The following is a 15,677-nucleotide window of genomic DNA, read 5'->3' on the forward strand; positions in this document are numbered from 1 at the left end:
CTCACGCCAAGGTTTTCAGATGAACTGAAGGCATTGGGAAAGGGACAAAAAAGTAGCCTAGATGTTCTGTATCTGTCAGGGGTCAACAACAAAGCATGTCTAAAGCAGTTTTTGCCATGTTCTGAGGTTGCTGCAGTGCACACACCATTCCACAAATTCTCCATGTGTTCTGGGAACCCACTGAATATCTGGGAGGAGAATTGTCTGTCAACATCCCACATGGAGGTCCTGTGAAAGTCCTCTCTTTCCTCTCCCAACAACTTGTCCTGCCCTGTCCTTTGTTCACGATGTATAGCCATGGGCGGGACCAAACATCAGGAAGTCACACACCTCAGCAAGGACAAAAAGTGCAATTTGAGTATTGGCCTTTTAAATATCATGGTTTCAAGGGAAATGGTATTTATAGAAGTTCTGTTTCTGCGAATGAAGGAGAACCACCATTTTTCAGACCAGCAAGGCTGAAAATCTTACTGCAGATAACTTTTTTATGTTGCATTAAACTTGGTCATTTCAGGAGCTTCACACACTCAGGAGGATGACAGTCCCACCTTCTTCCCATAACCTTTATTAACCACTTCCTTGAATATATTAAATGAATGTATCTCCTCATGTAGCAGAGAATTCTACAGGTTCACCACAGTCACTAAGGAAACTTCTCCTGATCCCAGTTCCATTAGATTTTTATTGGTTTTGATGAGATCCTAATGAGGCCCAATCAACTTAATCTCTCCTCATTTGTCATTTCTGTCATCCCATAAATCAACTTAATAAACCTTTGTTCTATTCCTTCCATGATAAGAACACCCTTCTCCAGATAAGATCAAAATTGCACACACCTCGGATCTTACTAAGATCCTACATAGATGGAGCAAGACGTTCTTCTTTCTGTATTTGAATCCCTTTTCACTGATGACCAACATACCATTTGCCTTACTAGCTGCTTGCTGCACCTAAATGCTTGCTTTCAGCTACTGGTGTACAGTGACCTAGGTCTCATTGCTCTTCCCCTTTTCTCAATTTATCATCTTTTAGATAATAATGTCTTTCTGTCTTTAGAGCTAGTATGAGTAATTTCACATTTATTCGTGTTTTACTGCCATGCATCTGCCCACTCACCCAGCTTGTCTAGCTCACAATGGAGCCTCTTTGCATCCTCTTACATTGCACCCCACTCCTCCACCAACTCCACACCAACAGCTTTGTGTCACCTGCAAACTTAGAATTATTACATTTAGGACCGATCCCTGTGGTGCCTATGAATCATTGACTGCCATTGGAAAAACACCCTTTCATTCTGTCTGACAATCAATTCTAAGTCCATACCAATGTATTACTCCCAATCCTATGCTTTAATTTTGCACATTTACATTTTATGTGGGACTTTATCAGAAACCTTTTGAATGTCCAAATACACCACATCTACACCCATTATTTGTTTTCTTAGCTACCACCTCAAAAAACCTCTCGTACATTTGTTAAGCATAATGTGCTTTTCAATAATGGAATCAATGACCTTGCAGGGAAGTTATCCAGTTCTTTGGCATGATTAAACTAATATAGCAGTGAGAGAGACTTATGGATTGATTATTAGAGAGATTATGTATTGATCAAAGAACTGGGGAAGGTAAATTAACATTGGTTCAGAAATAGGAAGGATCAGACAGGAGAGAAATTGGAGGCAGTTTGAACTTGTTTTAATCTGTGTGTAAATGAATAGAGTCAGTAAAGTTGGTGCAGAATTGGCCTTGGTAGTACTCACTTAGGAATTGCATTCTATAAGCATATGTACATTTCTGCAGCAAACTGTGATGGGCACCATTTTCTACTAGAAGTATACAGAAGTCATCAGTGAGTATGTAAAGCTGATTTGAGGCCAGCACTTCCACTCGGGAGGCCTACATTCCAGCTAAGTCTTTCTAATCTTGCACAGTTGAACATATGCTTCGTAGGATAGAGGACCCCACAAGGATATTGATAAAAGGGATTTTCAACCTCTTGCAGATCAGTTGCTGGTTGATATCTTTGTGCTGTTCCCACTGCTCTATGAGACTTTTATCACTTTTCAAGTCATAAAAATCTACAGTGTGGATCATTAAATGCTGAAAGAATCTTGGCTGACTTCAAGGCTTCTGCACAAATCAACTGCTGCCAGACATGAGAGTGTAGAGCACAACATGATCTGGAAAATGAGCAGGTACTAAGCAAGACAAGCTACTGAAAAATGATGATGGGGGAAGTGAAGTGCATGGCACAGAAACAACATACACCTGTAGTGTCAGGGAGAAGTTCTCCTGCATCACCTTCAAGAGGGAATGATATCCATGACATCTATACTTCAAAAAGCGCATTCTCATTGAAATCTGTCATCTGTTGTAACAACAGCCACAATCTCAAAGCAGGGTATGGACCACAGTGATTCTGATTATTAATCTGATTGCGACAAAATTTATACATCTATCTTATTTTGGGCTGGAATGCTGGTATTTGGAACTTCTCAGTTTGCCTTCATCTGCTACATGAGAGAGGTCACTGATACTTGTGAAACAAAGAAAGACCAACAAGTGCCAAATACAAGGATCTTGCTGGGATTGCAGTCTTTTCTACGTGCAAGGTGCCACTGTTTGCCTACTCATTGCCTTTGCCAGTGCTTCATACCAATATGCCCATGGACTGGAATTGAAAGGGACTTCAATCTCTTAGCATCCAAGTCATGTGCAACCAAAAGCAACTAATCTTGTAACATCTAATATCTTGGTATAATACAGAAATTAGAAACCCTCAGAACGGTTTTGGCAAAGGGTGTCAGACCTGAAACGTTAACACTGTGCCTCCTTCCACAGATACTGCCTGACCTACTGAGTGTTTCCAGCATTTTCTGTTTTATTTCAGGTTTCCATCACCTGCAGGTTCTTCTTCAACAGTTATAATGGCTCCATTCTGTGGCAGTCTGCTGCCTCATCTGCAGTGATCGACCACAACATTGCAAAGGGCGACCAGTAGGTGACAAAGAGTATGACGTGGTTTTCAGTTCTGGTGCACAACCCACACTCACATACACAGCATACACTATTGGAAGCTATGCTCCAAATAGAATGAGATAAAGCAGACCATTGGCATATAGGTCACTGTAAGAAGCCCAATAGTGCTGGGTGCCAATTCATGTCACATGATTCATACTCTCTAACCTCACCATAGTAACAAGATAGTCTTGCCACCAGCATGCTGCTGAGAATCAGGAACATGAGGAAATGAAGGAGAAAGATGACCAGGAGGGAGAGGAAGTGGGGAAGCAATTTAGACAGGCTTCCTCTAGCCTGGGTTGTCCATAAAGAACATATCCAACAGCATTACCAGTAACTGCAACCCCAATTCCCTCATCACCAGCTGTCCCAAACATTTTCATCCATCTGTCATTGACCACAAGAGTGTTTTTTTGGCCACAATATAAAAATAAGCACCACCACAAATAAATGTTCAACCAAATGAAAATGTAAACCGGTCACTTTAGTGCATTCCCTCAGTGCCTGCCATCTGCATCCCTTTTTTTTCATGATGTTTCTGTGTAGTTTTGTCCAGTGGCTGCAGCATGGTTGGTGGACTGGCCCTGCATTTCAGTAGAGATAGCCTTGGAAAATGACCCCAGTCTGCCAGCTACAATAGATCCCTTCCTGATTTCATGACTTACCTACCTTTAGTTTTGCCAGCACTTCTAGCACTTCTCTTTCATTAATTCTTGTTCTATCTAGTATCTCAACTGCCTGCTCCCTTACTATGACTTTGGTAACATTCTTTTCCTCGATAGAGACAGATAAAAAATACTTCTGCCATGCTCTCTGGCTTTATCAATACATTCAATTGGTCCCACGGTACCTGGAAAAACTCATTTATTATTTAAATGCCAGAAGAATATTTTTAACTCCCTTTTTATGTTAGTTGCTAACCTAAGATCTTATTATTCCTTTGCCTTTCTTTTTCCTACTGTTACATCTTCTTTGATCTTTCTGCATTTATCCAGGTCTCTTTAATATATCCTTTTTCTCTGCTTCATCTAATTTTCTGGCTTGTGTTGGCTATGTTTTCCTCTGGTGATTATTTGTTCGGACTCTATACAAACCATCATCTCCTTAAAAGCACCTATTGTTCAATTACTGTCAACCTTTGTTACACTGGCCAAATTCATTTTTGACCCATTGAAATTGATATTCTTCCAATTGAGTTCTTTTTAAACCCCAGATTGCCTTACATTATTCCAGCATTTCAAACAAGAGAAAGTTTGAAATAAAAACAGAAAATGCTGGAAATACACAACAGGTCAGGCGGATGGAAGTTGAAACGAAATTAATGGTGCAAGTCCAAGATGCTTTATCTGACTAAAGATCTCAGACCTGAAACATTATCTATATTTCTCTTTCACAGATGCTGAGTGTTTCCAGCATTTTCAAGTTTTATTTCAGATTTCCAGCATCTGCAGGATCTTTTTCAAGAGATTGTTTGGGTACAGGCTACAAATATTCACAGGACAGGGAAAGATAGTACAGAGCACTGAAAGTACAATTCAGCCCAAATAGATCTATGCTAATATTTATTTTCCACATCCACACTAGTCTCCTTTCATTATTTTTTTTATCTAGCTCCATCTGCATAAGCTACGTTCACATTGACAAACTTAACTTATCTAGATTTACCCTAAATGGATAAAGTGATAGCAGTTAACATTCTCACTACTCTGTGAGTAAATAATTCCTCCCAGATTCTGTTCCGAATGCATTAATTACCCTCTCACAGTTATGGGCAATATTTTTGGTTTCCCCCACAAGTAGAAATATCTTCATATTTACTTTATTCATCAGGTCACAGGCATTTATTTCTACTTAGAGAAACAGCCTCAGTTTGTACCCTTCAGTTACATCCTCTCAGCTCTTAGTTTGGATGCTGGGCTGTAAACATGAAAGAACAAAAGAAGTAGGAGCATCGGTGAGCCATACACAATTCAATAACTCATTTCTGATCTGCTCTTGGTCACAACTCTATTTTTCTGCTAGTGACACATAGCCATCTGTTTTATTCCAAAGAACTTTAATTTCATAATATTGAATATATTCAATGATCCAGCCTCCACAGTTCTGTGGGCAAGGGAATGCAAAGGTTCACAACCCTTTGAAAATCCTCCTCATCTCTGTATTAAATGGATGGTCCCGAATTCTGAAACAGTGCCCCCTTGTTCCTCATTGGTGGAAATACTCACTCAGCAACTGCCCATTAATCCTTCACTGAATCTTATCTGATGAAAAAAGATCACCTCACATTCTTCTAAACTCCACTGAGTATAGGCCCAATTTGCTCTACTTCCCTGGAATCAATCAAAGAGATGTGAGCTTTGAAGGACAGAACTCTCTCTTTCTTCTTTTAACATTTCTATTGTATGAGTAAGGCATCCTGCAGTGCCTCTTTATGCTTTCAGATTGCAGGAAACTCAATAATTAATCTAGGATTTATTCTTCTCCTTTATACTCAATGATACCATATTTTCTGTCATACTTTAACACAAATTGTCATGAAAATCAGGACAGATCATTTTTAAAAAGAGTAGATTTATATTCAACAGAATATATTCCATTGAGGAACACACCAGGAGATGCTGCAGTTACCTAAGATAAGAAATTGAAGCAGAAAGCTTCTACTTGGTTACTGGGAATATCGATGAACCCTGCCAAAAAACACATTGTGCTTGGATCAACATTTTATTTTTTAAAAATTGCTAGTTCTATGCGGCACAGCAGTCTGTCCATCAAGTGGAGCATTACATTATCCAGAGTGTATCTATTGGTTCGGGTAAAATTGAGAAATAACAGATCAATTTTTTGGAGTTAAAGGATAAATTAATATCTTAATGGAATTTTCTACTTTATTTAATATGTTAATTTATAATGTAATGTGTTATTACAAATGGCATGAAAGGGGCTTTCATTCTTTAGCCTACACTGGTTTAACACCCAAGATCCACAAGATATACAAAAGCAAAAAATTGCAAATGCTGAAAATCTAAAATAAAACAGAAAATGCTGAAAATACTCAGCAGATCAGGCAGCACAAATGGAGAGAAAAACAGATTTATTATTTCAGTTCAACAGCTTTTGTCAGAACTTTTCTGAAGAAAGATTATTGAATTAAAATGTAATGGGCAAACTGTATAGCCCACTTTTCTCAGTATTTGCATTACACCACAGCGGCTAAGGTTAGAAAATTAAAACATACAATATGGAAACTTGAAGAATATTGCCAGTGATGCTCCTATATTGACAGAATTCACTTTAAAAAAAACATCAAAAAATGGAACAAATGAAGAAAACTAATATGTAACTCCTCTGTACACCACTAGAACATGTCAGTATGAACAAATGCCAATCTTTCTGAACAAATTGGCATAACAAGAAGTTAATTGAACAAATGTTATTGATTACAAAAGTAATCAATAATATTCTGTAAGATTAGTATGCCATATTTTTGCACACTCTTTACTTCTACCCACCACACCCACTCTCCCACCCTCCCCCTAACCCTGTTGAACTGTTGAACGATGAAGAAGCTCATGAGGAATATACAGAGAAGAGTTCATGAGTCAGATATGACGTTGGTGGTGATAAAAAGTATCAGAATGAGAGTCCTTCCTTGCATAAGTCCTCTATCTTGCCACATTCTGTACCAAACCATTGCCTGCCAGCTTTGCTCTCCCACTACCAAACATAAGCTCTGATACTTTTACCATTAAGTTAGTGGCAGTGAGACTGTGGGACTGGGTGATTCATAAAAATGCAACATGAGGCGGTGGTTCAATCCCAGCAGAGGCTATGAATCATACAGTTATAGAAATGCACAGAAGGAAACACACTGTATGAGTCAGTGCTGGCTCTCTGCATGAGCAATGCAGCTAGTTGCATTCCCAGTAGCTTGTTTCAAATACTGATTCAATTCCCTTTTGAATGCCATGTCTGAATCTGCTCCACCACATCAAGTCAGATATAAACATTTCACATTTCTTCACATTGTCCTCATCTCCAAGTGATCAATAATTGTGTTCTGAGTGATTGTTTCTACAAACTTTCACACTACTGAAACTAAATTGACTGGCCTACACTTGTTGGGATTATCCTCATTACCTTTTTTTTAAACAAGGGAATAATCATTCCACTTTAAAAGAACAATTATGTGCTTTACACCCAAGGAAGCAGAAATTCTGGAAACTTCCTGGAAAAGAAGTTTGATTGAAGGATATCATTTCTACATGCAGGGCTGATGTTAACCCCATGACTTCTGATAATTGAATACAGCTCTTGGTGACAACTTTGTAGTGCTTTCTTCTTCTCAAAAGTATCAATGTAGCAAGTGGTATCGTGAATGGAACCTGCAACCGATCCCCACATGGGACAGGGGCAAGGTATAGTCAGTTGCTCCACCACCATGGTGGCAATAGGAGACAGATAGAATGCAACCATGAATCATGTCTTTCAGCTCATGGCAACCACTCAGGTCATTCAGAATCTGATAGCTGCCATTAGACTGACCATCTTACTGATCAATGAATCCAGAGTCGTAGTTCCAGCAAGTGTTTTTAAATTGAAGAAATCATTTTTAACTTCACTCAACTCAATTGGTCCTAACACATGTGCATTAATCAGTTGATCCTGACAGCTAGCTGTATAAACCTAGCTGCACCATTGGCTCTCAGTCTGACATATACCAATGATCAGTGGAGATTCAGCTGCAGACCAGAACGCACAATGGGTATTTGGGCCAACGTTTTGAAAATGCACAATAGGTGTATGTGACTTCCTTGGTTAAGAAAGACTCCTTTGCCACTTTAAAATACAAATAATGGACTGAAAGTTGCAAGGAAGTAATTCCATAGCCATTGTATATCATGTATGAAATCACAATAAAATTGTAAGTAAATAGCACCCAATAGTTCAAACTAAACAAAGGTTAATAAATGATATTAGGAAAGTTCAAATTGAATTTAGTATACCACTTTCAACAATGAATAATGTTGTCATATGATTTGAAGTGTTAATTTTTGGATGATTCAGAGACTGGATCTGCCCAAAACATTCTGCATGATTGTAAATAGGCCATACAATCCGAAGCATTGTACTAGATTCAGTTTGATTAACAATAAGATGTGCAGGCACAAAACTTGCAACGATTGTACCTTTGGGGATGGTAATTTGACAGCCCAGATCTTTCCTTTGCAGATGGTAGAAAGCCACTTCCTGAAGTCTCGCTCGCTCCAGTTCGGAGAGGCTCTGAATAGGAACAGGCTGCAGTGTGACACTCTGTCCAAACATAGTGTTCCAAGTGAAATCACCCTGCAAAAGTATAATCATATACAGGAATCAAATAGAAGAAATAAAACAGCTTTGAAGGAGCAATAAATCTGCCTTTTTACATGTTGGCAACAAGTTGATGAAGCAAAATTAATAAGAGGGGGCACAGACTAAAGTGGACCAGTTGGCTAAATGACCTGCTTTTGTTCTATGAATTCTGTTTAATTCTATCCTGGCTTGTATGTCACTTTGAATTATTCCAATGAAGCCTATGCATGGGAACTCATAAGACAAAACTTTTTTCATTTATGTTGAACCCTAACCTACAGACAGCACCAGGACATTGCTCTGAATTGCTATCTGGAATTGCTTATTACTAATCTCAGCTCTTTTTTCGGAATACCAGAGGCTGGTGGTTTTAGTTACTCCCAAATCAATTCATTTTGCAATTCCTGTTCACTGGAACAGAAATAAATTGCTTAATAGAATGAGTCATGAAACCAGATTCTTCAAAAGACTAATAGAAAATGGCATCGCTGAGTGAAGATAGATTCAAGACATGTATAAAGTGCATCATAAAAACAAGATTTTGTTACTAAAAAGAACAACATACAAGCCCATAAAATGAATTGTTGAGCATTTTTTCTTGAGTACAAATTGAGCTGAAATCACTTTAACCATATATCACGCCCATTATAAAACTGGTTCTGGCACTTCCAGAGGGGATCCATGTCAGCACATCTGATATTTTTCCAGCACCGGATCTACATCTGAGGATGTCACTATTTGCAAAAGAAACCTATTTCCACATATACTCACATAGACTGGAACAAAAAGTATCAACCTACATCTGTCACTAAATAGCCCCAAAACAGGCAAATAGCAAAATGTCCAGAAATGGTCCCCATTTTCACATGGATGTAATGTGCATAGCTTTTTCCAGTCTATTTATGAATCTATTTTGAGCATTGCAACATCATCACTGTATTACCCACCCATAATTGTGGCATTTTTATGTTATGCCCCTCTGAACAACATTTTGTGAAATTGACCTCAATGATCAGGTTGGAAATTAGAGTGGCATCAGTGTCATCCATAGCACTGAATACTATCTCAGGACATGTGGGCCATGATTATGCATACACAATATTTTCCCTCACCTCATGGCAGCCATTATGCAGCTGGTGTCTGGCTGTCATGGGCAGGGTTTCCTTAAGGTCTGACCAACTTCCCAATGATCAGTAGAGGGGTGACTGGACCTTCCCTCCTCTCCTCTTGCTCCTTCTTGTACCTCATGACCCTCAGGCTCTGGTCTGCATCCTGTCCTTCCTCTGACACCAACTGCTGCTGTCTTTGGATAGTTGGGTTCTGAAGCATAGGCCTCTGCACCTCCCGGGTGTCAACTGCAGATCACCCCGAACTGAAGCAGACATCTGAATCTCATTTTCAGAAGACCAGTGACATTTTCCACAGCAATTCTAGTTCTTCTGAGGTTCAGACTGCAAATTGGTATCAGGAACAGAGGAGTAGAAGGTAGCCCTTGTAAACCAGCATCCATCTCCCTGGGCAGCACTGGCCATAGAAAATGTCTGGCAATTCAGTCTCTCTGAAGATGAATGCATTATGTCTACTTTCTACAAACATGGCATTTACCATCAGGAAAATCTTCTGGATGATTGACAGTCATCTGAGTATTCAGCGTTTGGATACCTTTCCTGCTGAGGAAAAGATCCAAGTTATTAATAGAAGTCCTTATGGGCAGATGAGTGGAAAGCCAGCAATACTGGCCTATCACAGTGCCTGAAATGCCACCTGGTCACTGAAATTGAATGAGATAAACTAACCTGTCTGTGAAAGCAATGCCTGGGTTACCTTTCTGATTCTCTGGTGAGCAGCCAATTGGGAGCCATGGCAGAGGTGTGCTCCAGCTACATAGAATGACCCAATGGCTGAGACATTAACAGTCAAGGAGACCTTGAGCTCTGCAGAGAGGACAGTCCAGGCATTGGAACATGGCCAAAAGACCTTCCTGCAGAATATCCATGTTGAGAGCTTTGGAGAACTTGATCCTCCAAAGGCATTGAGCCTCAGAGGTCTGAGTAGGATCTCTTAAGATTCTATAGGAATAATTTCTTTACTGATTGGCACATCTTCACCTCCTCCACTGTCCCACCCTGAGATATCAGTCATTTTGTCTGCAGTGATAGAGTGCTGCCTGCAGTGTCACCATGGAGACACCCATTGAAAGAGTTTCTCAGCAGCCAATGTCTTTGCAGGCTTGGGTTTTCCAAGTCTGCCATCACTGAGATATGTGAATGCTGTGGGATGTCCCTTTAAGTACTCACAAATGCAACAAAGCAGCACAAAGCACCCCTCTGTATACTATCATGAACAATAAGGATTCTGGCTACAACCAAAGGCTTTCATTTATGCTGATAAAGAGAATAACATAAATTGTGATGTTTTTAGGTGTGTGACTGACATCTGAAAAATATCAGGTGCATTTAGTAGTATTGCATACCAGGCCCAAGTTTTCATTGGGCACGATTTCACCCAACAATGATCACTGGTACAGTTTAACCGAGGTAAAATTCCTTTTGTGTGCAATCTTTTCTGTGCCTCAGTGGTGACATCACTGGCAACACTCAATTGCTGGGTTACATTTCTAGGTTGTGAACCTCAGTTATGCACTTTTCCATGTTATTAACTGTCCCCCTATACTGAGATAAAGACTTCAAACAATCCAGAGATTCTAGTTTGAAGGAAATATGAGACTATCTTGCCCCTTTACTCCAGTTGTCATTGCATGGTTCCAGAAATCCCTTCACACATCCCCAGAAGAAAATTGCTGAAGAGTTAGAAATCAGCTTTGCTTGGAGTAGAGCAATATTGTGCCTATTTCTGGGTGTGTCTATGAATATGACTGTGGTATATGTGTAGTAACAGCATTTCATGTACATTAACAGTTAAATACAACTGTTACAGACTGTGACCATCTTGCAGATTGGGAAACAGACACATGGTGCAAACTCAGAGCTGTGCCTTGAATGTAGTAAAGATAAGTGAAGACATAGAAGAATTCATGCCAACCAATGCCTACACTACAGACTGTGACAGTGGAAAAGACCTTTGTGATGATGGAACTCTGAAAGGGTTCAAATAATCATAAGTTCAAAGAAGAATGCTCAGCATTATGGCAGTGGAATTAGAGTCTTGTAAAGGAGTAAGACCAGCTCAAAGAAGCAGAGGCTGGAACATCACCAGTAGTATATGGGAACTTAAGCACAACAGAACCAGCTTTGTAGCACTCAAGGCAAATATAGAGGCCCCAGGAATGGTTTCTGAAGAGCAAAAAGGGCCATCACTTGTCTGATAAACAATGGTTCCTATTTATGCCCACAAGAGCAAAGTTTTGCCAATACTATTTCCCCTGACACCATTCTATTTCAAGAATCAACACTCAAACTGTATTCTTTGAACTTGTTGAGATCTGATACCTCCTGCATCTTCAGGCCAGGATTGAACCTGCATCACTGGAGTTGTGAGGCAGCAACCCTACAAGGTGTGTCACTGTGCACATAATCAAGATTCTAGACTAAATGCAAGAACTTGCAACAGATCGACTGATTACATCATGCTGAAGCCAACAGCACGGCATTGCTCATGGCAATCCAGCATTGCTGATCTGTGAACATTGCAATTACAAACCTTTATCATTCTGGAAATTTCAAAAATAACATTCGATTAGCCCATAAAGCACCATTAAAAAGTATTAGAAGAATTTCTAGGCCCATTTGTTTTGAACTATAACCTTTTGGATACTCTGTTAAAGTTAATACAGTCCTTGAACGAAACACTAAAATTAAACTGAAATATCCTCCAGTGGTGTTTTGACATGCCATGACAAGACTAAGAATCATGAGAAAGATGATTGCAACTTTTGACACACATCCTACTGAATACCTCAGGATTCTTTCAGATGGTTCAGACAATAGAAGAATTATTTCAACAAGACAGTGGTTTATTCTGTCGTGTATTGCGGGGAGACACAGTCTTGGTTGCATGTAAGCTCTGTTCCTCTGTGTGTGCAACATCAACATGTTGCTCTTTCTACCCAAAAGCCTCCTTTAGATTTTCCAAAGTGGCTCAAGTGCAGTCGACCATCATTATAGAGCCCATTGCTTCAGCTCATATCCACCTTTAACTTTGCACAGCCAAACGTCCTGGATGATTCGACAAGTCTGTAACTGTCGTTAGAATACCAGACACTTTGGTGCCTGATTCATTGGTTATGGTCACATGCCAGTTTATTTTGGACAACATGTCTTACAGTTCTTGTATGAGAGGGATTTGATATTCAGTAACTGCAAATCAAGGTGCCTGCAGTTAGTGAAATCTGGCCATATGGGAAACCCTGCATGCCCCTGCAAAGCTGTGCACTTTCATTGGGAAAAGAAAATTAAATGGAGTTATCTATTTTTGAATGGAGAGTCATGATAATCCCCTTTACATGTATAAACTACAGGATTTTAGAAATATTTCCACCTTCCGCTGAAGAACTGTGAACACCTAAAAGTTCACCTTCAGAGTCAGTAGTAAAGCAATCCTTGCCCTGTACCATGAGCCGGATTTCTGTGGTGACATTCTTATTGAAGCATAGATATCACACATTTTGTCCCTACCGAGATTCAGTTAGGGGAATCACTCTCTGTAACCTCGAGAGGATATAGCCTCCAGGAAATAATCCTTTTTCTGCTCCTTACCCTCTTACAGCAGCTTGTACTGCTCTGTGTGCCTTTTGTCATTTTTCTAGCTATACATCCATGTTCAGGAATATCTGTCTTGTGCAGAAAGCTTAAAGTCAGCAATAGGTCTTTCAAAACCTTTTGCACCTCTTCTTGTAAGCTCTTGTAACTTGAAACAACTATAGAAAGCACCACATGTTTGTAGAATCATAACAACAGTCTGAAAAAAATCAACCACTGACCAGGCTGAGAGTAGTGACTGACCCCTTTAAATAGTGCCGGTTGTGTTGTTTCCTTACTGCTGCTGAGTGTCTGCTTAGCTGTGCAAAGTTAAAAGATGCTAGGTGGAGAACTGAGTTCCATAATGATGGTGCCTGTATTCAACCCATGCTGACACCTTGATCAAAATGGCATCCTGTGCAACCAAGCGTGAAGTTAAAGGAGCAGATTTTAAGAAGTGTCTGAAAGGAAGAGCAAGTGGTACAGAAGTAAGAAGGTTTAGGCAGGAAATTTCAGATTATAGGTCTCAAGCACTTGAGGGCAGAGTCAAGGGTGATACAAATTGAGGGTGATACAAATTAGAGGTGCACAAGAGAGAAAGACTGGAAGAGTACAGAGGAACAGAATGAGCAAGCACTTGAAGAATGTAACATACATTCTAATGCATTCTGTAACTGAAGTAAATGAAAATCTTCCAGCCTACTTGATATTTTCTCTAAATATTACAGAAATAACACATTTCAAATATTACAAGCTTGTACAAATGTAAAATTTTCCTTATATTTTTAAATAATATGTCTAAAGTTTACTTACATTCCAGATTCCAGGACAAATTAATTGAGCTATATTTAGCGTTAAGGGTATAAAAATGTACACTGATCAGGGCTGTAATGAATAACTGAGATCATACTTAATCGTGCTCTGGCATCAGGCAGCAGTTTGTCTGACAGTCAAACTCCACCCTCTTTTACGTTCATAGAAAGCCCATTGTGTACTATTGACCAGAAGATATATACTGCAGGGCTAAATAGATAAAACTGCAACAAATTGAGTATGTCTATGTGGGTGCCTCGATACAGGAATTTGACCTGCAGCAAAAATGTCTAAAACACAACAAATAAAATTCTATTCAACTGGCAAATGGATAAGGCTATTTCAGATGTCACTTAGATTAAACTCTTGTCACCTATTGCAGCTAAATACTCTTCATTTTCCCACCCTCTCCATTTTTCATCTCCTGATTTCACTTGTGCCCAGTGGGCAGGGGAGCAACTGTGCTCTCACTTAAGAATACACATTGACTTCTAAAATTTACAAGTGGAAAAAAATCATGAAAGCAATTTCTTAAAGGAAATAAGTCCAAATTTTTACTTTTTCTGGTGATGCCTCCCCAACTAATTTGGTTTCAGGACAGAACAGAGCACAAAAAATGGGTGAAATCCAATTACTAAGTTAATGGGCCCAAACTTCACAATGTGCACACGGGCCCATCCACCACAGGAGGCACCCAGGCTCATCCTCCACAAAGTGCACCCAGGCTGAACCTCTACAGAAGGCACACCGAACCATTCTTCACAGGAGTTACACAGATCGATCATTCACAGAAGCACATGAATCCATCCTTCAGAACATAGAACATTACAGCACAGTACAGGCCCTTCGGCCCACAATGTTGTGCTGACATTTTATCCTGCTCTAAGATCAATCTAACCCTTCCCTCCCACATAGCCCCCCATTTCTCTATCATTCATATGTCTATCTAAGAGTCTCTTAAATGTCCCTAATGCATCTGCCTCCACAACCTCTGCCAGAAGTACATTCCACGCACCCACCACTCTCTGTATAAAGAACTTATCCCTTATATCTTTCTCCAATCACCTTAAAATTAAGGTGATTGGGGGCATATGGCATATGATGCTATCTTCCACAGAGCACCCTTAGCCACTTAAACAAATGTCAATGCTTTGCTGTTATGCAATCTGCTTTTAATAATTTATTTAACCGTGTCCCCATGTCGCTTCTCTTTTCTAGCTCAATTTCTAGGATGGAGGCGGTTTCATTTTTCCTGTTTGGACTCATTTCATAATTTGCTTGACACCTAACTGTCCAGTTTGCAAGCTTTCTAATGTGCTTATATACTGTGTTGCATTCTTTCTCAGTATTAGATCTATGCCTCTGGCATCACCTACAAATTGTGATATTCCATTACTTATTCTTGTGCAAATCATTAAGGTAAATTGTGGATAACAGCAATGACACCTCTTCCTCCATTTAATAGACTGCACTTGGGATTAAGCTCGTGTCATGGGTAGGTTGCACTTCAGCTATTATGCGAGCACTGTTACCGCAATGACTGTCATGGTTTAACAATGAAGTCCCAGTGCAATCTTTTCAGAGCAGCTAGGAATGGATAATAACTGGCTACAGCATCCCAGGGACATAGATCCAGCAGCCTGTACCAGTTTTGCTGGTTAAAAATAGTGATTTGCATTCCCAATCCCTCTTCTATTAATGAGGAAATAAATCCTGCTTTCGGGCTCCTTGCCAAATTTTTCTACTTATATTTCAGCTGCTGGACCCCAGCAATCCATTTCCTCTGATTATTTGAGGT

The 15,677-nt window shown here is 39.7% G+C and overlaps 1 protein-coding gene across 1 annotated transcript in view; it reads right to left on the reverse strand.

The window, feature by feature from the left end:
• The window catches only part of LOC127573806 (rho GTPase-activating protein 6-like), a 76,145-nt gene that overhangs the window by 47,066 nt on the left and 13,402 nt on the right, over positions 1 to 15,677 (reverse strand). Inside the window, exon 2 of the mRNA XM_052022312.1 lies at positions 8,207 to 8,363. Coding sequence (XP_051878272.1) covers positions 8,207 to 8,342 — 136 coding nt within the window. The 5' untranslated portion in view covers positions 8,343 to 8,363. The remainder of the gene's footprint in view (positions 1 to 8,206; positions 8,364 to 15,677) is intronic.

The sequence above is a fragment of the Pristis pectinata genome, chromosome 8 (genome assembly GCF_009764475.1).
Source record: "Pristis pectinata isolate sPriPec2 chromosome 8, sPriPec2.1.pri, whole genome shotgun sequence".
Taxonomy (NCBI): Eukaryota; Metazoa; Chordata; class Chondrichthyes; order Rhinopristiformes; family Pristidae; genus Pristis; species Pristis pectinata.